General features: G+C 37.2%; 3 protein-coding genes across 5 annotated transcripts in view; 2 read left to right on the top strand and 1 right to left on the bottom strand.

Annotated features, from left to right (window-relative positions):
- The window catches only part of pkd1l2b (polycystic kidney disease 1 like 2b), a 30,437-nt gene extending 29,153 nt beyond the window's left edge, over positions 1-1,284 (bottom strand). The window contains exon 1 of the mRNA XM_088077613.1: positions 1,155-1,284. Coding sequence (XP_087933739.1) covers positions 1,155-1,226 — 72 coding nt within the window. The 5' untranslated portion in view covers positions 1,227-1,284. The remainder of the gene's footprint in view (positions 1-1,154) is intronic.
- Positions 200-21,549, top strand: vat1l (vesicle amine transport 1-like). Of its 2 annotated transcripts, XM_088077626.1 has the most exons (10): positions 200-1,194; positions 2,724-2,994; positions 4,016-4,145; positions 4,337-4,552; positions 5,299-5,441; positions 8,967-9,070; positions 11,088-11,143; positions 11,285-11,479; positions 17,498-17,581; positions 19,034-21,549. In XM_088077626.1, exons 2-10 carry the CDS (start codon positions 2,780-2,782, stop codon positions 19,130-19,132), a joined length of 1,242 nt encoding a protein of 413 aa, XP_087933752.1. In that variant the 5' UTR covers positions 200-1,194; positions 2,724-2,779; the 3' UTR covers positions 19,133-21,549. The 2 variants fall into 2 exon arrangements, with proteins under 2 accessions (XP_087933752.1, XP_042345906.1); XM_042489972.2 differs by lacking the exon at positions 200-1,194 and having other exon boundaries at positions 2,232-2,994.
- Positions 21,550-23,389: 1,840 nt separating this feature from the next.
- clec3a (C-type lectin domain family 3, member A) lies at positions 23,390-25,503 on the top strand. 2 transcript variants are annotated; one of them, XM_042493991.2, is made up of 3 exons: positions 23,390-23,598; positions 23,687-23,773; positions 25,028-25,503. In XM_042493991.2, the coding sequence occupies exons 1-3, from the start codon at positions 23,487-23,489 to the stop codon at positions 25,423-25,425; spliced, it is 597 nt and encodes a 198-aa protein (XP_042349925.1). In that variant the 5' UTR covers positions 23,390-23,486; the 3' UTR covers positions 25,426-25,503. The 2 variants fall into 2 exon arrangements, with proteins under 2 accessions (XP_042349925.1, XP_042349975.1); XM_042494041.2 differs by having other exon boundaries at positions 23,391-23,586.
- Positions 25,504-27,471: the final 1,968 nt, after the last annotated feature.

Genomic DNA, 27,471 nt, shown 5'->3' with positions numbered 1-27,471 from the left:
AGTGTAAAGATAAGCAGTCAAGGAGGAAATAAAGAGAACCATCTTGAATATTGGATATTTGCTACAGCCCCTTGGTTTTAAACTGGGAAAATATGTTTATAGAGTATTATTTTGCAGTGTAACTTACATTGTGATCTCATATTGTTACTGTCCCATGAAAGGTTTGAAATAATTACTAATCGTTGGACTGTACATGGACCTTACCATTTAGCTACCTATGCAAGTTGCAATAAAAAGCAGCAGCTTTCCTCCACACACTTTTTTGATCAGCTGTGGGGACTTCAGTGACAAACATTTACAGTTTTACAGTTAGCAAAGGAAATGGGCATTGCAACAGTGTCGGTTACCATATCTTTATAAATTATTTTTATTTGCTTAGGCCAACACTTAACCTGCCAAAAAGATATTGCCGCTCATATCTTGTCACTGAAAGGCTGTTTCTGCCTCAAATTGACTTGATTTCATTCACAGTAATTACATTTGACAGATTATAACCCACCCAGTCCCTTTTACATGTATATATATTTGAAGGAGGACCAATACAACATAGAAAATGCATTTTTTTTTTTATCACAGCATAGGATATACCAATGATCAACCGCAACATTTATTTTTAGACATTATTATTTTTGTGCAGTGTCAAATACAGTCATGCCACTCTGCAAACAAAATGCGTTTTTTCAAAATCAGGATATAAAAATCTTATACATTTTTTTTTTTTTTTTAATGGATAAAACGCGCGCGATGCAGTAATTCGCATGCGCGTTCAAAGAAAAACATCCATGTCACCTCTAGGCTCCATACTTAATTAAACCTCAACAATAGTTTTTTTTTCTATCTCCTCTTAAAGCAACGAAACCCGGAACAAACAGTTAAATAATGTTAAAGTTGCTGACTGCAAACAAAGCTTTAAAGAAAGTGACAATATGTCGGGGACCGAGACATTAGGCTAACGCTAACAGTGTTAGCTTGTTTTCTTCGGATTAGCTTAGCCGTAGCAGTAAAAACAAAACAAAGTTTAATGGCGCGAAGAATTTTTAAAACTTTAAAAATTTTAAATATTGTACCGTTTGAGTGTTTGTTAGACTGCACCGCTTCTTTATCATCATTTTCCCTTTCACTGTAGCATCACAAACAAGCTAACATTAGCTTACCTGTCCAGCAGCTTTGACGAGTCTTGACAGAAACTTGGAGGTGAGTGTTGAACTTACATTTCCCAAGCACATCTAAAGACATCGCAGGATTTTTGTGGCTGTATGAGCCACCAATGAGCTGTATTATCAGACCACAGCAGCTGACACAGATGTGAAGTGTTGAACACAGTTCACCAGCAGATGGTGCACTTCATACTTCAGCCCACTGCAAGCAAGGACACGCAGGACAACGCTGAAGTTAGCCTCTCATTCGTAGCCCCCATTCAGCAGTCAAGAGGAGAGTTGAGGGAAACTAACTTGCATGAGCGACCAGTTTTTTGCGATTTGCACCTCTTACTGTTGTGAATGCATGTTAGTCATTTTAGGTAAAGCTTTAACGCTGTCTGAAATTCACTTTCACATTTGTGAAACCTTTATTCTATTCATAAAGATGAAAAAAAAAAAGGAGATTTCAGTGCATTTTTCACATGTAGACCACACTGGACCAGGTCTCTGGCAAAACAAAAAAAAAAACATTTGTAGACTTGTCAAACGTGGATTAGATTTACCCAGAGAGGCTAGATGTCGATACAAATTCAATTTAAGATTTGTAAAACCTGTATTCTATTATTTATTTATTTATTTTGTAGGGGAGATTTTACTATGTTTTATTACATCTAAACCACATTGAACCAGGTTGGAACCTATATTTTATTTGTGAAAATGCAAAGAGGGACGAGGTTGCAAAAAACCCAAACAAACAAACAAACAAACAAACAAACAAAACCCCTCTAAAATCTCTTTTGTTTGCATTTCACCACTAGAATAAAAAAATCTGAAATTGTGTTTTAAATATTCTTTGGTTTTTCTTGAATTATCTAGTCCAGATTTGATCTTTATAGTGGTTTTGATCTAGACCTGGTCCAATGTGGTCTGCATTTAAATGCATTAAAATCTCCCTTTCTTTTTTTCATTTTAACTCACAAAGAGGATAAAGGGTTCACAAATCTTAAAGTGGGTTTCAGACAACGCTAAGGTTTCACCTTGCCGTCTAACATGCTTTCACCACAGTAGGAGGAGTCAAAAACCTTTAAAAAATTACGTCCCCCTTAACTCTCCCCTTAACTATTGAATCGGAAGCTAACTGCCGCGTCGCAGAAACTTGGAGGTGCGTGTTGAATTGATTTCCCAAGCGCACCTGAAGGCATCACACTTGTTGCAGGATTTTGATGGCTGCGTGAGTCACGTATGAGTTGCATTCATGGACGTATTGTAGGAAAGTCAGGGTGCATTATCAGTCCACAGCAGCTAATACAGATAAAGTTTTGTACACAGTTCACCAGCAGATGGTGCACTTCATACTTCAGCCCATCGCAAGCAAAGTCAGCACACAGGGATGAATTATATTCCATATTCTTGAAATGCAAAACTTTTAGTTGAATTAAACAGTATCTCCGTGACTTAAATGGGGGGAAAATGATTACCTAGAACTTAACATAGCGCATGACTGATAAGAAGTGCAGACTGTGAGGCTTCAGGCTCCGCCGTGAATAAGCATCCACACAGCAGCGCCTGTGTGTCTGTGCACAGGCTGCACACCACATCACTCCGAGGAGGAGCAGGAGGCAGAGCAGCGGCTCTCAGACATGGCGAAAGAAGGAGCAGATATGACCGAGGAGACCGAGTTCATGATAGACAAAAATGTTGGGAGAGAAACTGAAAACGTGGAGTCGTCCGGCGATGCCAAAGAAATGCGAGCGGTGATCCTGGCAGGTTTTGGAGGTCTGAACAAACTAAGAGTAACCAAGAAGGCAATGCCCGAGCCTCAGGATGGTGAAGTGAAGATCCGCGTCAAAGCATGGTAAACATGAACATATCAGTGATGCATTTTTATGGACTTGTTGGTTTGTGATGTGCTCTGGCCTCCCCGCTGCATGCCCACGCTTCAGTGTAGTTCTGACTATATTATTTGAAAATGTAGCATACATGAAGCCACAGGTCTTTTCTAGTGCAGGAGGTTGGCTGGCTGGAATGAGTCCATTCATAGCAAGCAAACATGAAGAGTAAACTGTTTCCAGCCAAGCCAGCAATTTTTTCCCAGGTAGAGTTAGTCATTTTTAAACACAATGTCTATTTGATAAAAGCACTGATAGTATTCATTAGCTCCTCTTTGCAGAAGATTACAGTGCTGACAAACTCATAGTTGGGGAAATATTCTTAAATCTGCCCTTGTATCCACAGGGGAATAGCCAGTGACTCACTGCTGATTATACTGACATAAATAGTACTGGATAGTCCTAAATCTCTTATCAGCTTTTAAGTATTTTTTTTATTATGGATTTAATTAAGGGTGTACAAAATTGGATTTTTTTGTTGGTATCAGGAATGCCGATATATAACAATTCATTTGGCAGACAACTGATAGCGATATCCATATACCACTTTTTTTCCCAATCTAATTTTAGTAATCATCAAGTCTCTTCAGAGAAATTAACACCATATGCATGCTCTTATTGTGATGGCCCACCAGCACATGGAGGCATAAAATACAATGCTTTTCAATTCATGTAATATACATTAATTGTGCAAAATAAGAAAAATACTTCAACTTAGGGTCAATGTTTTGTGTGTATTTACTTTGTCAATAATATTTTTAAAAAAAGAAATATTGGTTTATAATATCTGCTGAAATTTCCGATGTGCTGATTCCGATATTTAATTTTGAAGCAAATATCCGTCAATGCCGCTGTGCTGTTATTATCATGCATCTCTAGATTTAATAGCTGTTGGGGTGGGCTCAGATGCATTTTTTATTTTCAAATATTGAATCTGAGGGATGTAATGTCAAGAAAATATAAGGTTATATTTATTCTTTGTTGCAGTGGCTTGAATTTCCTGGATCTGATGGTACGTCAGGGAACTATTGATAATCCTCCGAAACCTCCTCTTGTTCCTGGGTTCGAATGCTCTGGAATAGTAGAGTCAGTAGGTGAAAACACAACAGGATTTGAGGTTAGTAACTTTGTGACTCTGTAATGCTGTGATGTATGAATGAATGTTGTCAGTTTCTGAGCAACCGGATCTGCATCCACAAAATTAGAAAAGTGATGTAAGCCTGATAATGAGATTTCCATTTAAATTAATCCATAATCTACTAAGAGCTTCCAGTGTCTGCTTGTTATCTGGCTACTTGTTTCTTTCAGATAGGCGACAGAGTTATGGCTTTTGTCAATTACAATGCCTGGGCAGAAGTTGTTTGCACACCAGTGGATTTTGTCTACAAGATGCCAGAGGAAATGACTTTTGCTGAGGCTGCCGCATTCTCCCTGAACTTTGTGGCTGCCTATATGATGCTCTTTGAGGTTGCCAATCTGCGGGAGGGGATGTCAGTGTTGGTTCACTCAGCAGGAGGTGGTGTAGTAAGTCAATTTCCTTTATGACTGTTGCACAGACACACAAGTACATCCAACTCTCATTATAACCTGTAAATGGAACAAGTTATTTGTTCTCTGTTATTACTTGATAACTGTTGTTTATGCCACAGTGAGTATTTTAAGATTTAGATTCACTGAAAAGAATACTTCACCGACAAAATGACCATTTGTATGTTAACCTTTTGAAACCTTAATTGATTATCAGTTTTCTTGTGCTGCCTTCAGATGTCTTCAAAAGAAGACGTCTTTAAACTGTTAAAATCCAAGCAAATTGGTTTGATTTCGTTTGAAAACGTGGGGGGGCAAATTGGGAAAAAATGTCCCACACATTGCAAGAAATTTGTAAAAGATGACATGGAAATTGCTTAAAAATAGTTTTAAAAAAAGAGGAGTGGACAATGAGAAAATTATTCCCAAAAATAGAAAAAAATGTCCAGAATATATATTAAAGTATAAAAAATTTTATATTTGAAAAAAATATAACAAAATGTGTGTATCTATATTTATATGCCGTTTTTCACTAAGGCATGCACGTTTTCTTTCTGAATTCACGGTAACAAGGGATGACTAACTGATTTACAAATGGTCATTTTGTGGGTGAAGTACTCCAACTATTCAAAAAACAGTTGACAACGTTCTTGTTACTAACTATTTAATCTTGGTATATTTAGAGTTAACCCCCCCGTATTCTCAGGCCTTGATAAAATGTCACAACTGTTTGTTATTTTCAGGGTCAGGCTGTGGCTCAGCTGTGCTCCACTGTACCTAATGTCACTGTGTTTGGGATCGCCTCATGTTTCAAACACGCAGCCATCAGAGACTCGGTGACTCACCTCTTTGACAGGAACGCTGATTATATGCAAGAAGTGAAAAAGTAAGCACAGAAAGTTTGTCCTTATTATGACTGATTTAAGGCTGTGTTAGTTCCTCGTAGTGTGTTTTCACAATATTAATGTTAAAAATGAACTTCAAGGCTTTCTTGGCTATGGTTGTGGAGCATGTTATATGTGAGTGCACCAAAGTGATAACGTGGACCTCTCTCAGCACAGAGGGCTGTGTGAGGAGGCAGATGTTACCTGTTGCCATATTTGGTCTTGTGTGGCCATGGTCCCCATGGCAACTCACGGCTCATCTGAGAGAGCAGCAGCATTGTGTAGGGCGGAGGTCTGCGCTGGCAGTGTGGATCAACTGAGCCAATTAGCACTGAGCATTGATGCCCTAAACATTCCAATCACAAAACACCACGCCGTCATCCCGTTTGCACTACAAAGAAAACACCCTGCAGTGAACACTGCCAGAGATTTGATGTAATATGACCACACAGTTTTGTTTTTTTTTGCTCTTTTGCAGTGATGTTTTCATCTTTTTTAACCCTTTAAACCCTGGATCAACATCAGTTTTCTTGTGCTGTATTCAGATGTCTTTCACAAGTATTTAAACCTCTGAAACGTGAGCAAATTTGGTTTCATTTTTTTTGAGAACATATAATAAAAGGTACAATCAGTAACTCAGCATGAAATGTTCTGCAAATTGCAACAAAAAAAAATAATAAGTGAAAAGAGAATGACCTAAAAGTTAGCTTAAGAAAAACAGTCTTATCGAGTAATTTGGGAAAAACATCAAAAAAATTACATTTAAACTTATTATAATCATATATTATTTTAAACTAGCCAACAGTAAAACATATATTATTGCTTATTTATATGTATTATTTACTTTTTTTCAGGTCATTTGCTGTTTTCATTTTTCTTTTACTTTTTTGTGCTTATTTCAGGTAATTTTCCTGTAACTTTTTACTAATTTCCTACATTTTTATGGGGTCATTTTTCATTAAGTTGCTCATTGCCTTCTTCCAATGTTTTTGAAAGAAATCAAGCCAATTGGCTTAGGGTTCAAAGGGTTTAAAACGTTGTTCGTTTATTTAGCGAGCTTCTCCTCTCTTTCAGAAAGCCTTGGCAGTAGTTTGTGGATATGTTGTTGAGTCATTTAATCAGGATACACAGATGAAACATACTGTATTATTTTATTTTTCGGGAGCACTGGTTGTTGCATGTTTCCTGCCTACATATCAACAGTGGAAGTGGATTAATATGCCTTTCATCTCTCTGACCCACACATTCCTCTCAGGATCACGAGCAAAGTACAATTATATTAGTCTTTTTACAAAAGGCAAAAACCATGGGAATCACAAGACCACCAAGCAGTTTAGCCAAGCAGGTGTCCAGGGCCACAAGGCAGTTAGTAGTAGCCTTGATAATAACATGCCTTTCATTCTTTCATATTTGTGCCTTTAATGAGGCTCATTGTGGTAGACTTTTTTGTTTGATATATTCTGTGTGCAGTCATTAAATCTTTTGTAACATTGTTTTGTTCCATGTAACATGTAACATAGAAAGCATGTTACTGATGAGGAGTGATGTGGGCATCGCAGAACACCAAGTTCTTTATAAGAAAACTGTAGGCAGAGTCAAAAGAAAAAGAAAAATCGTGGGCTGTATGCTGCAACTTTTGCTCAAAGTAATACTCCAGAGAATCAAGGCTCATAACTTATGAATCCATGATTGGATGAAATATGAGGCTGCTTCAGAGTATGACTCACAGGCTGACTATACTGTATGGACTTATAGACAATGTTTGCACATTTAGAGCTCACAGTCGTAAACTAGGTAACACAGCCACATCACTGTAAACGTTTAAAAGCTTAGCTCGCCTCTGATTGTACTTTATATCAAATGAACGATGAAACAGTTCGTCTTTCATCTGATTAGTTGATAGACAAAATTAATTTGCAACTATTTTAGTTGCATGCACTTCATACACCCAGTGTTTCCCGTACATTGATTTATTTAACCTTACGTCATTGGCAGGGTGCACACATTGCATTCACTTGAGTCCTCCTTGCCCTCCTTGCCCTCCTTGCCCTCCTTGGATTACAACACAATTGGCACACACAAACACATTTCTAGAATAGCAGCCCAAGAGAGGCCAGCAAAAGAGGACAATAAAAAAAGACAGTTTCATGACTATAACTTGGGGGAGAAGTGCATAGATGATAACAAAACATCCAATTTCTTTTTTTGACCCTCCCATTGCTCCAGTCCCCTCCCCTACAAACCCATTTCCTCCCCTCCAGACTTACCCTTTCCAATCCAAACAACCAGTCATACAAGCTGGAAAAATAATAATAACATATACATTTGTACATATACGCATTGTACATACAAATATACAAAGTTTAAAAAACGAAATTACATTTGTCCTTGATCCTGCTGCATCTTGTTGAGTTGAAGGATGATTGATTAAAAACAGCAGCAACTATGAAGATTCCATCCGGTTCTTTGGGCGTGTTGCTGCTGATGGCATCATTTAATTCCTGCGGTGCATTTTATGAATTTGCATCAGAGTCTTGTGTCCTTATGGCTCCGAACAAGGTCTGCCCATCCATTACAACAGCTTGATCCAGGAGACTAGGGGTTACCATGTCTCTGTGAAGATGTGCGCAGAGTAATCTCTGATTACCTGTTTCTGAGTGAGCTTCAATCACATCACATCCACTTTTTTCTCCTGCAACCAAACACTAGTCAGAAGAAGGCTTGGTAGAGGAACAGCTTTCAGGCCAAGTCAGGTCAGCCTCACCCTGATGCTGGCTCTCCTCCCTTTCTTCGTCTGGTGCTTTCAGTTTCGTTTCTCCCCTCTGGTCTGACTGTAAGCCATTTTGTGGGGATCCTTTTGTGGTTTGCTGCATTCAGTCCAAATCCCACACAGCTTTTCCGGATGTAGATAAGTGCTTCCCTATCGTAGAAAAGTCGTGCTTCAGCAGGAGTGGCATCTATATGCACTGTCATCATAGCAGCATACTAATTTATATACATAGCCATACACATACACATCATACACACGTATACATACTAAAAATAAAATAAAATATCTAAATCAATACAATGTATAAATAATCTAATCTAATAATAATGATAATAATAATTACATACAACAGGTGATTTTAAAAAAAGATTAAAAAAAACACATGAGACAGACTTTTTTTGGTTGGCAGCTGTAGCAACTCAAAACACATACCCCTTAGCACCGGGTGTCACAGCAGGCTGGTGGCTAGCTGCAGCGCTTGGTCTAACCTGTTAGCTCATATGGCATGGAGTCGGGGCTTTAGGGTCCCGCAAAGTTGGGGTTGTGCTGGCTTGATTCCTCTTGCTGCTGCCATTGACTGGAGGTCAGTCTTTAGGACTGCTGATGTGTGATGGATGAAACAATTTATTGAAATATTGTTAGCATTTGCTTTAGTTGCAGCTCTAATGTCCAGACTAAAAAACATAGTGCATTAGTTAATGTAAATGTTTTTTTTTTGCCTGTGGACTTCATCTTTACTTTGTTCTTGATGTTTTAGGATTTCTCCAGAGGGAGTAGACATCGTGTTGGACTGCCTGTGTGGGGAAAACACAGGGAAAGGCCTGACTCTGCTGAGGCCTTTGGGAACCTACATACTCTATGGTGGGAACAATACTCATGCTCATGAAATAACTAAACATTTTGTATTTGTATGCAGTCACATTTAAGTCAATTTTGCATCAAGTTATAGAAGTTAGCAGGTAAGGGAATAGTTTGACATTTTGGGAAACATGCTTACATGCTTTCTTGCTGAGGGGTTATCTTGGAGGATCGTTACCACTCCCACATCTGTCCATTGAATATGAAGTTTGAGTCAAGAGACAGATGGTGTAGCATAGCTATAAAACTGGAAACAGGGAAACAGCTAGTGACAACCCTCAGACATCAGGAAGTCACTGCACCAGGCCAAGGAATAGTCTGGCACATAACCCTTTGTTGCCATATTTTTTTCATGGTTGGAGGAAGCGAAGATGCATTGTCCATCTTTTTTTATACATTTATTGGAACAAACAGATTTGACACTTCAGTCGCCCTCAGTCTTCATTACGTTCAGTGCCTAGTCCTGCTCCACATCCCATCATCCTCATCTTTAGCTAACTCTCCTAACCTCCACTATCAGAGTCTGAGCTCCATCAGGGGGATATTTCTAAACCAACCATGGAATCTCCACCTCCAAATATACACATCACAGTGGGGTCTAATGGCCAAAGAACTCGTCATTATTCATCTTCATTATGTACTATGTAAAAAAATATTGCTCACTTTAGATAAAGTCCTCCCCTGATTGAAATGCTAATTTAGTGACTGCAGGAAATAAACTAAAAGTTGCTGAGAGGCTTCAACAGGGCCGGGTCTGTTTTGTGACATGTTGAAAAAGGATAGTTATACGCACATCGCCTAGGTGCAAGGCTATCAAAAAACAACTGTCATGAGGGAAAAAAAGGTAAAGGTGTTACCTTTTTTTCTCTCTATTTTGTGACACACCAATAAAAAAGGTTTGCTGAGCTTCAAAACAACATCAAATAATGAAAAAGGAATATACGTATTGTAATGTGAATAAACTTATAATCAAAATAATCAAAGCGGTCAAAGAATATGTGGTCAACAAAAAATACAGAGATGCACTCACCCTCTTCCCTATTAACCAGTCACTGGTGAAAAGCAGATGCTCATATAGATTAGTATAATTTATTGCTTATTTTTACAGGGACAACGCACAATTAAAAGTAATTGCACCAGAGTTAGCTAGTAACTCATTTGCATCTATTGTCCCTGGGCAGGTTAAAAAAAAACATTAAACAGCAAGTAGTACCAAAAACAAGACAATAAATAAAAATACATACATACAAACATTTCACTACATAAAACAACACAGTGCATAAAAGACCATAGATCATAAGTGTTATACTAACAAAAAATATGTAACTATTCCAAAATATAAACCATCCCAAATCTTAATAATCTTACTAAAATCCATTCCTTTCTAAATTAATTCACGGCTCCTGCAGCTAAGCTAAGCCAACCATTTTCTTGCTGTAGCTTCATTTTGAACAGACATACATGCGAGTGGTATCAATCCTCTCATCTAACTCTCAGCAAAAAAAATCAAATTTGTATATTTCCTTTAGACCTGTTCAAATTGAAAACATAAATATTTAAAATAGGTCTTTTTGTATTTCCTGTTTGCAGTTAATCAGCTGACAGCAAGCAAACATGGACCTAAACTGTTGCCAAACAATACATTTCCAGTGAAACGGTCCGTAATGTCAAACTATTCCTTTAAAAACAAGTCTTGCATTGATTAAATGTGTTGGGGGTTAACCTGAGTATGAGATAGTGAGTCTTTGAATAAAACATACTCCACAGCCTTTTAATTACTTTGGTTTGTGTTAAGCCTCATGAATCAAGTAGCTGCATTAGATGGAGATAAATTCATTAGTTTGATAGATACTGAATATGTGCGAAAGCATGCTTGCACAGATCTGAGGGTCTAAAGATGCCAACTGTTCCTCCCCCACCTTCCCCTTTCGTGCTTTGTGTCTCCCTGTTACTGACCACTCGCTCTTCTTCCCAGCCTTTTGCACAGCATACAACAATCCTTTTATTTTTGTTTTTTCAGGCGCATCAAACATGGTAACTGGGGAAACAAAGAGTTTCTTCAGCTTTGCAAAATCTGTGAGTCAGAGATGCAGTCTATCATCATCATTTGAAGGAAACAGTGCTACCCAATGAACATTTCATCATTTCATGGCAAATGAAACACACAAATGAGTCACTCAGAGTGAATGTGTCTCTCTGTTTTTTGTTTTTCTGTAGTGGTGGCAGGTGGAGAAGGTTAACCCTATTAAACTATACGAGGAGAACAAAGTCATAGCGGGATTCTCGCTCCTCAACCTCCTCTTCAAACATGGGAAATGTAGTCTTGTGAAGTCAGTGATGGACAAACTCTTGTGTCTCTATGAACAAAAGAAGATCAAACCAGTAGTGGATTCCCTGTGGGCGCTGGAGGAGGTAAGAGCCTGGTGTGATTTGAGGGTGTATTGAAGTCAATGATGAGAAAATTAGTAATGATCAATCACAGCGGTTACATAAAGAGAAGCCAGGTTTAAGATTAAATAGATTTTATGCAAACATCTTGGACAGCATATAATCTCTTGTTTGTTACTGCTGCTTTCTGTGGGACATTGTCAGCTGTTCTTGGACATTCTTCCACAGATGGTGGGTAGGTTGTATTTTCCTGTTCCACAATTATTTCACACCCACGCAGCAAAGCAGGCCATACGTCAATCACTTCACGTTCAATTTCTACAAATCCTTTTAGTCTTCCTTTAACTGCGGCTGCTCCATTTCTTGGAATCTGTGTAAAGTTCACCTGCACACACCTAATCACAATAGCCACTTTTCACAAAGACCTCAAGTATAACTGCAGTGTTTATTTGGTTAGTTCTCAGGAGCATTGACTACTTGCTCATGTTACAGTAGTAATGCATAAGCCACAAGAGGTGGAAAAGTGTTTGCAGAAATTGCACAATATTTTTTTGAAGTGCCGACTTTGAAATATAACGGGATCATCAGTGCAGGTACAAACAACTGTTTGATACTTTTTTCTAATGCTAGCCATCTTGATGCACACTGTTCTTTCATTGGTCAGCCTAGCACGCTTGATAAAGAGAAACCTATTGCAATTTAGATATTCTTCGGGTCCATTTTCAGAGTTTTTTTTAAACTATGATAAAGGAAAACCATGTTAAACAAAATATAGAGGACCCCAATAATGAGTCTTAAAACCAAGAAATTAGTTTAATTTCAGCACCTCCAATTCCCTCATCTCAAAGTTATCAAGATTTTTTCATGGGTTTTTGGTCATAAGCCTGAAATGAGGTCTGTGGTTAATACAAGATGGAGAGACTTTCACATTTTGTTCTACGACATAAAATGAATTCGTAAATACTTCACTGTGAACTTTGAAGCTCTTATGTGTCTTAAAAAAGACGGTTGTTAAGTGGCTAAATGAGACTACTGAATGTCATCACATCAGCTTTACACCCTTGTAGCAGCGGCAACGCAACCATAGTGTAATTCATTTATAGCCTAACATTAGCTACATTTAGGCTTCAAATAATCCTGTAAGTGGTGTTAATTTGTGAAGAATATCATGCCAAACAAAATGTGTAAGTATCATAAAAGTTTGTTTACCACAGATCTTATATTCTGCAGTGATCCAAGGTCCAATGGAAAAATCCCATAGGCTTTTTGACAAGGAAACCAGGGTGATGTTAGCTTCTGGGTTGGCCTACAGGAAAACATCATTCCTGGGGCACTCTGTTAGCATTAGCATTAGTATTAGTATAAGTATTTCACTGTTTCAGTTTCAAATATTCAGTGTTTAGAAAGTATGGGGATATATTGGCAGAAATGGAACAGATAATATAATAAGTTTAAGTGTATAATAAGTTTTTTCTTTACTGTATAGTCACCTAATAATAAGAATTGTGTTTTTCTTAACCCAGAACTGTAGTTTCTATAGTATTCCAGAATAGACAAACCAAAAACAGGATGTAGAAAGGCCCATATGTGTTTTTATGATTTCAGGTCATGCACCGTAGATGGAAGTCACTCTGTGATGAGGGTGTCAGGAAAAACACTGATTTTTTTTTTTTTAATGTGAAACTACTTTATTCAGTATTTTTACTGGTTTTAATCACCTGGTCCATTTGTTTTGAAGAAAATGAGACCTCTGGGGATAATTTGTCCCATGTTAAAAACCTCCTCAGCAATGAACACTGAGGGAACTTTAACCAGGAGGAGTTTCAGCTGGTTCCAATCTCCAAGAAGGCACTAAATCCCCCTAAATCTTATGCACTTTTTCTATATAATATGTCTGGAGGGGGACTGAATTAGAGCGATTCTATCAGCATAAGTTTAAACTGAAAGAGATTTGCCTAATCATTCCCATTAATGATATCAGAAGACATCTTACAGATCCACTGTCTTTACAAGTAAAGTGTTTGGAGTCTGTTCCACCGCCAAAAATGCTCCAAGGATTCAGATAAAAGGTGAGGCAGTCCAGTTAATCCACCACAAGGAGCTAATAACAAGTCATTGTGAATTTACAGAGAGAGGACAGGTTAATGAAATAATCTCCAGATTTTCATTTCTCATGGGAAACTCCCCTGGTACTGATTGTCATTAAACTTTGGCAGATTTGTCAGGCCATTCAGTGGAGCCATTGCCCATGAAGAATCTCATTAGAGAGGAGGATGGCGTGGGATGTAGCCTGCCTCATTTGTTCATAGGCCTGGGCGGAGAATTCAGAGGGCATTAGTTTACATGTTGACCATTGCAACCTTTTTTCTGGAATAAAAAGTTGGAGAATGCGCGTGACTGAAACAGAATAACAGGACCACCAGAAGTTTAGTTAAGATAAAACAAATCTGTCTTTTCCAGCCGGGCGTCCCAAGGAAAATAATATTTAGGATACTACAAAATAAAAGGAAGCCAACATACAGTATATGGCATAGATTTTTGAAAGTATCAGAAAAGCCCCATAACACATTCTTGATCGTATCCCCTCGTGGTACCTAGCAGCAAAGTGTGGCACCAGTTTCTGACCTATTTTTGCTTTTGGCATGGTTTCTGCCATTTCCTTTAGCAAATGAATGCTTTTGACACAATGATGTCCAGACAAAGAGGGACATTCAGTTGTGTCTTTGTGTGGACTGTAATGAGAAAGCAAGATATGGCACCCTGCGCGATCTTTTGTGATGTGTGAATTTTTTTCTCTCTTAACAACTGAGTCAGAGCAGCTTTAATGAGCAGCAATGATGCTTCATTGTTAACAAGTTTTGACCTGCTAGATAGGTTGTTGGGCGTAGATCAGAAAATGCCACAGAATATTTGTTCAATAAGTTCATTATTTTCATGCACATTCGGTTCATATAGACTCAACTTGGACTTTACCATGATGTGGTCATTGGGGTGTTGGTGCACACAGATGGCAGATTGAGACTTCATTGCTGTATTGTGTTTAGCTGGAGTAAACTGATCAATATTTGAGCTTACCTTGCTTATCTCATTCCTCTATCACCCCGCCTGTAGCAATCAGACTGCATTTGATTGAGAAAATGGGCAAAAGCTCCAACTTAAAGGAACAGTTCACCCAAAAATTAAAAAAAAAAAACAAAACATATTTTTCCTCTTACCTCTAGAGCGATTTAAATCTTTGATACCTGAGCGGATTGGCTTGTTTCCTTGAAAGAAATAATAAAAAATAATACAAACAAAAAGGAAACAGAAAAAAAAACAAGGCAAACAAGACATGGAAAAAGTGCTGAAAATATATACAATTCTGTGATGTAACTTTAAATACATAATTATAAGTATAGTCCCCCCCCCTTTTTTTTCTCTATTTACTCAAGACATTTTCCCTAGCTTTAAAAAAAAAAGTGAAGTTGAATACTAAACGGTGGAGAGAGTGTTAGAAACCCAATAGTTTAAAGTCTGATAATTTCTTGAAATTTGTAGAACATTTCTTGAAAAGTTGCTCATTGCTTTTATAGCCATTTTTTTCAAAATAAATCACATCAGTTAGCTCAGGGTTGAAAGGTTAAAATGCTTTTGAAGGATGTTTCAAAGCAGCAAAAGAAAAGTGATGTCGCTCCAGGTTTCAAAGGCTCGATAGTTTGTTTTGTGTGACTGATGAGTGTCGGCTGTGTCTGCCTCCTCTCCATTATAATGGAACTAGATGGCACTCAGCTTGTGGTGCTAAAAGCATCAGTAAATTACTTTTGAAAAACTCAACAGTGATATCTCCTCCAGAAATCATGACCAGGCTACTCGCAATAAAGCACAGATTTTGTTGTGAACAGTTTCATGTGGGAACTATTTTCTTTCTACCAAACTTCATTCGCCAAACGTGTGTGTGCATATACCTTTAGCTCACCCAGCACCACTGAGCTAGGTAATGTTACAGCTGGGCAGGGAGGGCTTTTTTGATGTTAAGATGATGTGCTGTCATTGACAACAAGGTCTGCAGATTATCTCAAGTAACCGGATTATGATTTCTGGGATGAGACATTGCCGCTGAGTTTTTCCAATGTATTTTTTGGTGCTTTGAGCACCACAAACTGAGTGTCATCTAGTTCCATTACATTGGATAGAAGGCAGACATCTCTATGGCCGATATCGCCAACATTTGTCAACTCACTAAAACAATCTAGACTGATAAATAGCACTACAGGTAACAAGAAAAATACATATTTCTTGTTTTGGTGGTGAACTGTCCCTTTAAGCTGACAGTTGTCTGGTCAGATAGATTCTGACATATTGTCTTACTTAGTTATGTTCACCAAGCCGTAGTAACTGCAACTGTGAAAAATAAAATGTCAGCCAATAAAACACTGTGGACAGATGTTTCCACAGACTCCCTGAAGGCAGAATCTCTGCCTTTTTATTGCGAGTAGACTGATTAAAACTCCAGCCTGTGCTCTTTCTCCTGTTAATATGTTTGCAGTGTATCTAGGTGTTAAGCACTGCTGTCCTTATTAGTATATCACACTTGGTGAGTCAGTCATGGTTCCATCTGTAACGTTTCACAGTTTATAATTTCAGTATTTCTGAAAGAAAAATAAATTCTGCATTACTATGAAATGTTTAATTGATATTGCGCTAGGTGTAAATGTTTTGCCCTCATAAACAATGAAAGTCTCACTGCCTAAGGTCTGGTGAAATATTGTGCCAGAACAGTGCGTCTAGCTGGCAGAGGTTTATATAAATCACCCATGTTACAATTTAAGTTATTTTATACTTTATTCATACTTGTATAGATGAAATACAAATAAACATATGATTTAGGATGTTATATCTTTGTAGAGGTGAGGACTTTATTGTTAGTTTAAGTTTTTTAAAAAGTGAATAGTGAATATAAAAATAATTTGTTTTTGCAGAATGTGACTCACTTTAAATTTGCATGAGACGTCATGTATTTGTTATTGAAGCCCACTTTAGACAGGCGTCTAAAGCTGGTTTATCAAATCTCCAATGCAGAATACAGCCTGCATTGTCCCTGCAATCACAGGTGAAGTGAAGCAGTGTACTTGTGTGCTTAATATAAACCATAATGGATCAGTTTTGCAGACAGTGAAGTGTTCAGTGTGATGTCAAATGTAGCCCAGCGGGGTGAGTCAGCATCATTTAGTCTGCATTAGACTCATTCACTTCTCTCACAGAGTAAGTTTGGATTATAGCTGTTATGAGGAAGTGGTCCTGTGTCCTGTGTGGGACCTGGCAATTGTTGCAAAAGTGTCTTTGTGTGGATCAGCAGGTGATTTGAAAATGTCATTTTAATGTTACAGCACGCTTCATGTTGAAGAGCTTCAAGTTTTACAACAGTTTTTCACCAAATCTATGAGAAGTGAAAAGTTGTTTGGCGTCCTCATTTCTTACTTTTTTTAAACCCTTAAAAACCTGGATAATCATCACTTTTCTTGTGCTTCATTCAGAAGCCTTCCATAAGTATTTAAACCTGTAACCTTGAGCAAATTGATGCAATTTCTTTCAAAACATGGCAAGAAAAAGCAAAGAGCAACTTGGCAAGAACTGTCCCACAAATTGGCAGAAATTAGTAGATTTAGAAAATTATTTTTTTTTAAACTTAGGGAAAACTGTCCAGAGAACTATATATTTATAATTATCATAGTTATATATTTTAAATTATTTTACAGAGTTATTATAATAAGCTGTTTCTGTCATTTCCTTGTCTTAGTATTTATTTATTCACACTATTCATCAAGTTTCCCTTTTTTGGACTTGTTTTGTTTGTTTTTGTTTTCCTTTTTTAAAAATTTTCTTTTACTTTTTACTAATTTCACTTTTTTTATATCAAGACTTTTTAGAGATTCTCTGATAATATCAAATAGTTATACAATTTTTAGATGTTAAAATTAATGTGATACCACAGTTGATGCATATTGTTGTTCGTTCACTATTCAGCTTGTTCAAAGTAAGTTAATTGTTGTGTTTTATTGTCAGGTAAAAGAGGCCATGCAGAGAATCCATGACAGAGGCAACATCGGAAAACTCATTTTGGATGTGGAGAAGTCCCCCACCCCTCTGGTATTATCCACATTTTCTTATGTGTTTTTTCACACTTAATCGTAGGAATGAAAATATCAGAAAGCATACACAATTAGGCCTTGAAGTAGCTCTTGACCTTCAATGCAATTCTACAAAGATTTACAGCGAGACACCTTTCAAAGTGAGAGTGGCTGATGAATTTAAAGTAATTATGCCATCTGATGATATAAAACATACATAAAATACAATTTATAGATTAAAGTGTGATTTACAGCTACAGCTTCTAGTTTATAATATGCACAATAACCAAATAAAGGAGACCAGTTTAAATAAGTTGAATTAGTTTGATTTGAATTGTCTGTGTGCTAAATTAGATAAATATTGATGACAAAAATCACATACAATTAAAACATTAAATGATGTTGATGGTTGAGGGTACATGACCATCAGATGTAAGAGCAAAGAGGAAGCAAGTGGCAGTAAGTGGCCTGATCATATTTATTTAGCCAGTGTAGATCTACAGTGATACGTTTTTTGAAATGTTTTTTATTTTTTGAAAACACTGTTAACATTAGAGGGTGATGTGTAAGAAGGGCCATCTCTCTGGGCTAGATCTCTGTGCTTAATCCCTTGAAACAAGAGAAAATTGGTTTGATTTCTTACAAAACAAAATATCGGGCGAAGCCGATCAGCAGCTCAACAAAAGAAAGAAAAGAACAAATTAGTAAAAAGGTTACAAGAAAAAATTTCACCATGTTGCTCACTGCCTTTTTCGCCATGTTTTTTGAAAGAAATCAGGTTTGCTTGGGTTTTTTTTCTTTTTTTGTCAGATTATTTTTGGGGGATTTTTCTCTTTATTGATAGGACAGCTGTAGAATTACAGGAACTGTGGGAGAGAGAGGGAATGACACGCAGCAAAGGGCCACAGGCCGGAAACAAACCCGGGCTGCTGCAAAGGCCTCAGCATATGGGGCGCACACTCTAGCAGGTGAGCTAGACGCCGCCCCATTTGCTCAGGTTTAAACGGTTAAACAGCTTGTCAAAGGCATCTGAATGCAGCACAAAAAAAGCTGTCGTAGATCTAGGTTTCAAGGGGTTAATTAACCACACAGCTAATTTGCTGGCTGACTTGCAGTGTGGTTGTGTAGCTGTGAGTGTTGCTGCCAATAAAAAGTTACATTTGACATTTCTGATGCCCAAAGCACATTTCCAGGTCCAGTCAGAGTCATAATTGTGTAGGACTCCTCCTGTTTAATCGCAGTTGTTTCCATGGCGATCTCAACATCAAATCTAGAAACACTATTAGATGTGTGGACAAACTCCTGTTGACGGTATAGACCCCGTAAACAGCAGCCCATTAGCAGAGGGCACATTTACATATTTACTGTACAGCTTGATGCGAGCTTCAGTATACACTATGTTCACCTCCGTGTCTGTGTTTGGGTCGCTCAGTATACAGCTAATTACAGCTAAATATTATTTTACCACTAGATGGCCAGCGACAGCACAGAGACCAGTGAAGCCGGAGAGGAAGAAGAGGAGCCAGAGGGAGACAACGACAGCAAGGAGCGAATGCCTTTCATCCATTAAAACCCAGCAAACCCCACCGCAACACGCCTAGAGACTGCAGAGGCCGGACTGACTCACCGCAGAGGAGCACAACCACACACAAGTGTTGTGCAGTATGTGTGTATGTATGCATGTGCAGTATGCATGTATGCATGAATGTATGTATGTATGTACAGTTTATGTTTGTACTTCTTGTCTATTGTTTGTCAGTTGAGTGGTCAAGCATTTTTTTTTTTTGGTAAAAGATGACTAACATGCTTGTCACCCAGGCAACAGGGGGCAAGTGCCATTCTCTATAGGTATTATGAAGTCATGTTATGCTAGCCAATAATGCGAATGGATTTGAGCACATTTCACATGAATTAAATCTGCCAACAGCTGAATGAATCAGCATTTAAGGGCATATTATGGAGGACTTGCCTTAAGAAAATCAGCACTTGCAGTGGTGGCAGTTTCTCTCTCTGCAGAGACTCTGCCCTCGGCCTGTATTTTCTTATTTTCTTCATATCTGGGTTTGTTTAGGAGGTTTTTCGGTGTTTTTTTGTAACCAAATTTTATTTAACATCTAACAGTAGAACAGTACAGTAGTGCAGATTCATGTTTTTTTCTTTTTAAGCAAAATGATTCCCCCAATGTAGCACTGTCCTGCAGGGTTGTGAGGGGGTGTGGTTGTGTTTATTTGTGCTTTAGAATGTAACCACTGTGAAACTATCAGAAAATGTTTTATGACTTCGATTCACTACTCCAGCTCGCTTGACCACCGCTGCTCCCTCGGTCTCATTCAGCCAAGGAGGAAGGGCCACGTTTAAAATGTTGTCTTTACAAACAGTAAGCGACAAATTCTGCATAGTATGCCTTTAAAACCTGCTTTGAAAAAAGATTTATTAAAGTGTCATATAAGCTTAAGATTTCACAAGATAGTGTAATTTTCTGCTCTTCTCAGCGATGACAGCTGTAAACTGAGAGCAAACAAGTGACAGAAGTTTGACAAGATGACCCCAACGTTTTGATGCTTCTGATCACAGGAGTGTATCACTCTCTCATGCTACAATAGAAACGTGTAACCCCCCCCCCAGAGGTAGAAAAGTCTGTGTGTAGATTTTTGCTTGATATTTTATTCTGAGGTGCCAACATTGTAATATTACGGGATCACCAGTGCCTTTGAGCTGCAAACGAGCGTTTGATACTTGAAATGCTTTTCTCGTGTGAGGCTAGCATTAAGCAAATCAACAAAGAAAGGTATTTTTAACTGGAAATGGATGCGTTAACTATTAAAAAACTTTTCCTCCTCTGACTAAATAAATTTGTATAGAGGTAAATCCACAGCGCCACGAGAGCCCTGTGTATGAAAAATGAGGACAAATAGGACATAAATCTTTTATTAAAATACATAATATACATCACCATACAGTATTACAAAAGTGAAAGGTCACAAACATTTGATATGAATACACGTAAACAGAAGAGAACATGAGATAAATCAGTAAACTCTGAGTTTTGAAGGAGGATCATAAAGTGGTCAGACTGCAGTTCAAGGTTTGCAGTCTCTGCTTTGTTTGTCTGACCAAAGTTGTTAACTTGCTGGTGCCTCACAACAAAAGTGCCATAAAACTCCAACATACATTATTTTTACAGTGAGCTGATGTACAAAGGCAGGGTGATTTAGGTCTGAGTAACTCTGTTTAGGATTTTATTTAAGTATGATGCCCTCTGCTTTACTCTACATCTGCAAGCTGTTAGTAAAACGAAAAATTTATGAATGGCTGAGAAAGGAACAAGTGTTCACGCCGACATATTCAAATCACTAATCTGTTTTGTTTTTTAATTTATCAAAGAATAAACTAACTGTATTGTTCTCACTGTTCATTGGACCTTTAGTGTATTTTATATTAGCTAGCCATGTGAATTATTTATTATGTTACTTGAATTATTAAAATAAAACCGGAGCACATGTCAAGAAGTATTTTCTCAACTATAAAAACAACAAAACATGTCTTACATAATCTGCCATTTTAAGAAATAAAAAATCTATCAGCTAAACTAAAAGGAGTGAAGTTGAACGCTAAACGGTGAAGAGACAGTGTTAATGGGTGTACAAAAGTGATGAAATAAGTAGTTTCAGAAGCTGATTTCTAGTCTTGGAAGTAAGAATAATGATGTGTAGACATTTTGGAATTATATCTTAATTTTGATGCCTTTGTGTGTGTGTGTGTGTGTGTGTGTGAGAGAGAGAGAGAGAAAGAGAGAGAGAGCATGTTTTTGAGTGTATTCATAATGCCATGTAAAAAAACCTGAAGAAGTGTTCATCATTGTAGTGTGCTCACGACATTCCTTATAAACTCTGGTTTACCTGTGCTAGTATATTTTTGTCACTTTTTTGCTTGTGTACTTTCTTTGAGTACAGCTCTGTTTACTTGAATAAATGTATCTGCATAGCATTCTGTGTTTGTGTCTTTGTTTTAGTTGAATTTGTTTCACAGGAAATTTTACATCATTCCTGAGGGAGTTCTTTCCAACTTACATTGAAAAAGAAAGTTCCTTCCTTCTCTTTTAATACATCATATAAATATGTTTTCATGAGCTTACGTATCAATGAAGAATAATTTCTGTTACCTTGTTTGGAGTAAAATGTGAACTTAAGATAGTATAGATGTTTTTCAGTGTACATTATGTTTACACATATTGTCAATGACAAGGGTTCCTAACCTGGGGATCCTGTCCTCCACTAGGGGTCGCCAAAGTTATATATCTATATGTGTGTGTGTGTGTGTGTGTGTGTGTGTGTGTGTGTGTGTGTGTGTGTGTGTGTGTAGATTGATTAATCAAATAATCTTTGCAGCTGTACTTGTTAAACTGTAATTAAATGTATTTTAAAAAAATGAATAATATCCACAAATATTTCCTAACATATTTCCAAAACTCCTCTTATATTTTTTATGCAGATTTCTTATGTAAATCTATGTAGTGAAGTGAAAAGTACAATATTTCCCTCTAAAATGTTGTGGCGTATATAGTACCATGAAAAGAAAATCAAGTAAAATGCAAGTACCTCAAATTCATATTTACATACAGTAAATGTACTTACATTTCATCACTGTCAGTATAGTCAGAGTGAATGCATGTACTGTTGTCAGAACTGCTGCTGACTGTGTTTTGTTTGAAGATTTTAAATAAAAATATTTTAAAGCAGAACTACTCTGTCTCATGTCTGACTCAGGGTCCAGAGTTAAGTTTTGGTCTGATTTGAGACAGAAAGAAAGAAGTGTAAGCAGAAATTGCACTGGAATAGCATTCAAGAACTTGCTAATCCAGCTTTTTAAAATATTAACCAAACACAGAACTTGGATTTGATACTGTGCAATGAGTCTGAACTAAATAGATGTTACATACAGTACTGTTTAATATTAATACATAATTAGTTTTATTGCATTTTTGCTGGAGAACATGTTCAATAGATCATTTTGACATTACTAAAAGTATATGTATTGCAACTGAAAAAACTATCAGAGTTTTAAGATGTTTGGTTAGAATACATTATATTATTTTATTATATTATATATCATACGTCACATAGTTTGCCTTATATGAAAGAAAATGTACAAATTAAAGAGTGTAAAATGGGAAAACATACTTGAGAGTTGAATGTTACACTGAGCCTGTATGCCCAAGGGTTTTTCTAATTTTGCTGCCCCCCTCCCATCTGTATACAACATTTCAACCTAAAAATAGCTTTTCCTCCACCTGAGCTGGGAGACGGACTTCCTCTGGTCTTATAGAAGCTTTATTTTTTAAGATTATACAACTGAAAGTCTGTGTGATCGGACTTTAAAATGATATCTACAGTGTATAACTGGCAGCAACATTAACTCGGTTATTTGTTTTCACATATAAACTTGTAAAATGAAACCTTTATTTGTGTAGATTAATACTTTGTGTACATACATTTCACAAGTGGTATCATTTGAAAGTATTATGAGTTGTGTATGATTTTTCACTTGTTTAAAAGTGTCTTAGCATGCACAAACTGACATGAAGCGGGAATGGGATGAAGAACACTCTGTAAAAGTGAAGCAGTCAATGAATTTCCAGTTTGTTTGTGAAATGAAAGGGAATACTGCTTAGTGCACCTTGTCCCAAGTAAATATTTATCAAAAGCCAGACACAAGGAAATCATTATTTGCCACTCCACCCTTATACCTCTCTCACCTCCTGCTGATGTTTGGACAAAAACAAACAGAGCTGGAGCCACTGCAGGGAGAGTACCCAGAAAGGCACACAGAGGGGCCAGTATATATTGAGCTGCCTGCAGTGCTTTTGGTTCCTTTCACGGCAGTACAAGGTGTGCCACTGTAGGATCCACTGACTGGCCTCAGACATGGCACGTCTGGTCCTCCCTGTCCTCCTCCTTCTTTGCTTCTCCTTGCTCCATTTCAGCTCCAGCCGTCCATCTCGCACCAGGAAGGCTGTGTCATCTCGTAAGTCTGGAGGTAACTTTACACACGGTTCATGAAAAACATACTTGCCATCACCAGTGCCGATCTGACCTGCTTTTCTGACCTCTCTGTGGGGATGCAGCTGCAGAGGAGGGTGATGTCAAGTCCCAGCTCGAGAGATTGTGGCAGGAGGTGAACTCACTGAAGGAGATGCAGGCGTTGCAGACAGGTACTGTCATGTTATGTTATGTTGCTATTTGAACAATTTAAAATGCACAAAAAACAGAGGCAGAAAACCGAGTGGACTTATTTGAAGCATCCAACTAAAAAAAACAACTAAAACACACAAAAGTTAACATACAGAAAATAATGACACAAAAGTGATAGAAAACTATCCTCAGTACATAAAGGAAGATTAAAGAAAGAGGAGACCACAGTAGATTAATATATTAAATGCAAAAGTATTGAACTTCAGTATGTTTATTTAAAATAGTAAATGAGTAAAATATATTATGAAACAATAGTTGGTTAACCCTTTCAAATCTGAGCAAATAATAATTATAATAATAATAATGATAATACATTAAGAAAGGAAAAATAAAATTTAAAAAACAAACAAACACGGAAATTACCTGGGGAAAAAAGATGGTGTTTTTTTTGTAAATCTGTTGAATCATTTTAAATATCTAATTATGATAATAATTTGGTGTTTTTTCCATAGCTTTTAAAAAATTATTTTCTCAATCTAATAATTTCTTGCAATTGCACATTGCCTTTTTCCCCATGATTTTGAAAGATATTGTACCAGGTTTCAAAGGTTAATATACTTGTTAAAGGCGCCTTAAAGCAGCAGAAGGAAAGTGGTGTCTCTCTTTTCTAAGAGATAATTAATAACTTTATCAAGAGATTTTAAACTTCTTTTTGTGTCGTGTCTCCAGCAGAGGGCAGCAATACTCACATTAGCCATTAGACTAGTAAAAGGTTGAATTGGGAAGAAAGCCAGTAACACACAATTTACAGTGAATGTACAAAACAAACAAACAAACATGGGAATTAAAAACCAAGTATTTTTGTATGACACCAATCATGATGATTTTCCAATTACAGAGGAAATTCAGAATTGTAAATATTTTGAATAGGGTGGGGCAAAATGGGGAAAATCTAATTTCACAATGTTTTTGAATTTTTGATACATAATCATCAGTAATGTGGATATAATGATAGGTAAAGGCAAATAATAGAACAGCTACAACAGACTGATAAGTTCATAAGATTACATTACTTTGCTGTCATGTGGTCTTTAAAACCAGTAAAAGACAACACTTATGATATTATGTTATCCAAAGCTGAAGACCGTCTCTAGTCACATATCACAATATCAATATGTAATATTGATAGATTGCCTGGTCCTAGTTTTGAACTCTTAAAACACCATGTGGGTACAAATCAGTTTACTCATGAAGCAGGTGCTTTGTGTTTTCAGTCTGTCTCCGTGGCATCAAAGCTCACAGAAAATGTTATCTCACAATTGAGGAGCCCAAACATTACCATGAAGCAAATGAAGACTGCATTGCACAGGGAGGAACTCTTGCAACGCCCCGGGACATGATGGAAAACAATGAACTGAGAGACTATGCAAAGAGGAGCGCTCCAGGATCCAAGGACTTCTGGATCGGTGTAGCAGACATAGTGAAAGAGGGCCAGTATGTTGATGTCAACAGTCTGCCAGTCAGCTACTTTAACTGGGACCGCTCCAAGAAGCAGCCCACAGGAACGAAGAGGGAGAGCTGTGTTGCTCTCTCAGTGGCTGCACAAGGAAAGTGGTACGATGAGGTGTGTCGCAGCCTCAAAAAGTACATCTGTGAATATGTCATTCCCTAAAAGAAGACAAGAGTGGCTGCTGACAACTTGATGATCATTTTTACAGATCACTGATTAAAAAAATTGTTGTCAAATCTGTGTTAGTTCATGTGTGTCAGTGATTTTTAATCAGGTTGATCATTAGCTTTAATGCACACATAAAATAAATGTCAAAATAAGAGTTGATCATAGATACGAGCAAAATTAAGAGAAAAATCTGTATATTGTTTCTTGCATGAGGCTCAATGTGTATTTAATTATTTTTCCTGTTGCTTGTCCTCAGGAGCTTCACTATGAAACTAAACTAATAGAAACCAAAGAGGGAAGTGTTACATTAAATTTGGGGAGTAAGATACATATAGGACAAGAGATGAAATATATCATTTATAGGGGACTCCTGCTGAACATTCAACTTTGTTATCAGATTTATGACTGGCAGCGTCTGAATTGTACGTAATGTTCAAATCTTTCTCTACAACCTGAGCTGCATAATTAAGCTCTGATGAAACTGAAGGTTGAGGCTCTCTATTTTTCAAAAATACTGCAGATGAATGTATCACTACTCGTGCATTATTACGTATAACTATAAATGGGTTACTGAATGGGCCTACTGTGCATAGGCCAAAAATTACTGCAACATGTACTGACCATGAAGAGATTCAAAATGACCACAAAGAGAGGCAAAGGAACTGCAAAGAGACACAAAATAACCAAAAATTAAACGTGTATTATGTAAAGACGCAAAGTGACTTCAAAGAGATGCAAAGCAATAACAAAAAAAAGGTAAAACCACCAAGTCTGTGAATTTTCCTATAATGTAAGAGAGGTGGTGGGGCCTTTTGCATATCTTTGCTCAGGGACCGGTTTTCTCACAATCTGGCCATGTATTCAACACGGAGGAGAAATATGCAGTATATTGCAAGACCGTATATCCCCCTCTAATGAGTCTATAGCTTAATGACTGTCTAGTACAGAGGATGTGTCTCTGCTTTGTGCTGACATTGATGTCAACGTATTTAGTAAACCCAAACAATCACGAAATTACACATATTAATCTTGACTACTTCTTCCATTCTAACACATTCTATGATATGAACTATATCTAGAGTCAATTCGCCTCACTTGTCTTTGGAATGTGGGAGGAAACACCAAAAATAAAATTGAACAAACACAGAAAGAACATGCAAACATGCAGAAAGGGACCGTTATCAAACCTTGACCCTTCTAGCTGTGAAGCGACAGAGTGAAATATGCATTTCGAGCTGTTAGCTCTATATATGAGTATAAAGTGTACTGCTGTATAAATTGTCGAATATAATATAATAACTATTGCTTTGTAATACTTGTACCCTAAATTTTTTACAAGTGCCTGATACTCAGCTAATGGCCTGTAGGTTAAATCTGGCCCTCAAAAGTGTGATGTGTGGCCCACCAACCATTTTATAGTTCACAATGAAAATAAATTGACACTATTTTGTACTTTCAATGTAAATAAAGTTCCAGAGTGAATAAAAAGCATCAAAATAAAGCTTAGAAAACAAAAAAAGTTCCATGGGACAATCCCCTGGATCCCCTAACAGAAGACAAGGGTATTTTTTTACATAATTGATAATTAATATTTGTTTCTTAACTGGCCCTTGTCTCCTTTTACTTTGCAAAAGTGGATCCTGATTTAGGGTAAAGGCCTAGTTATTTTAACCTGTTCCTCCTCCTCTCTGTGCTTTATGTCAGTTTTCTAATGAAGACCACTTATTGCAGTGTGGTAATTTGATTAAATGTAAATTCATGTATGCTCCATGCACAATATCTGTGGAATAATAAGTTAAAGGTTGTAAACCTACACTTTGATACAGGGCCTCAGGATTAAGTAATGAACTAGGAACCAGCTGACGACCTTTATAATCTCAGTTCCTGTTACATTTTTCCATTTTTTGTTCTTTCTTTTAAAAGAAAATGTATTTTTATTCATCTTTTATTTAGCCAGAAAGGTCCCTCTATATTACAAGATCTCTTCTTCTGGGGAGTCTTGGTCCACCAAGGTCAAGGACTATTTAAAGCAGCAACATG

This window comes from Plectropomus leopardus, chromosome 1 (genome assembly GCF_026936395.1).
Source record: "Plectropomus leopardus strain MGB_pleo_1.0 chromosome 1, ASM2693639v1, whole genome shotgun sequence".
In the NCBI taxonomy this organism is placed as follows: Eukaryota; Metazoa; Chordata; class Actinopteri; order Perciformes; family Serranidae; genus Plectropomus; species Plectropomus leopardus.
This window is presented reverse-complemented; position numbering and strand designations above follow the sequence as displayed.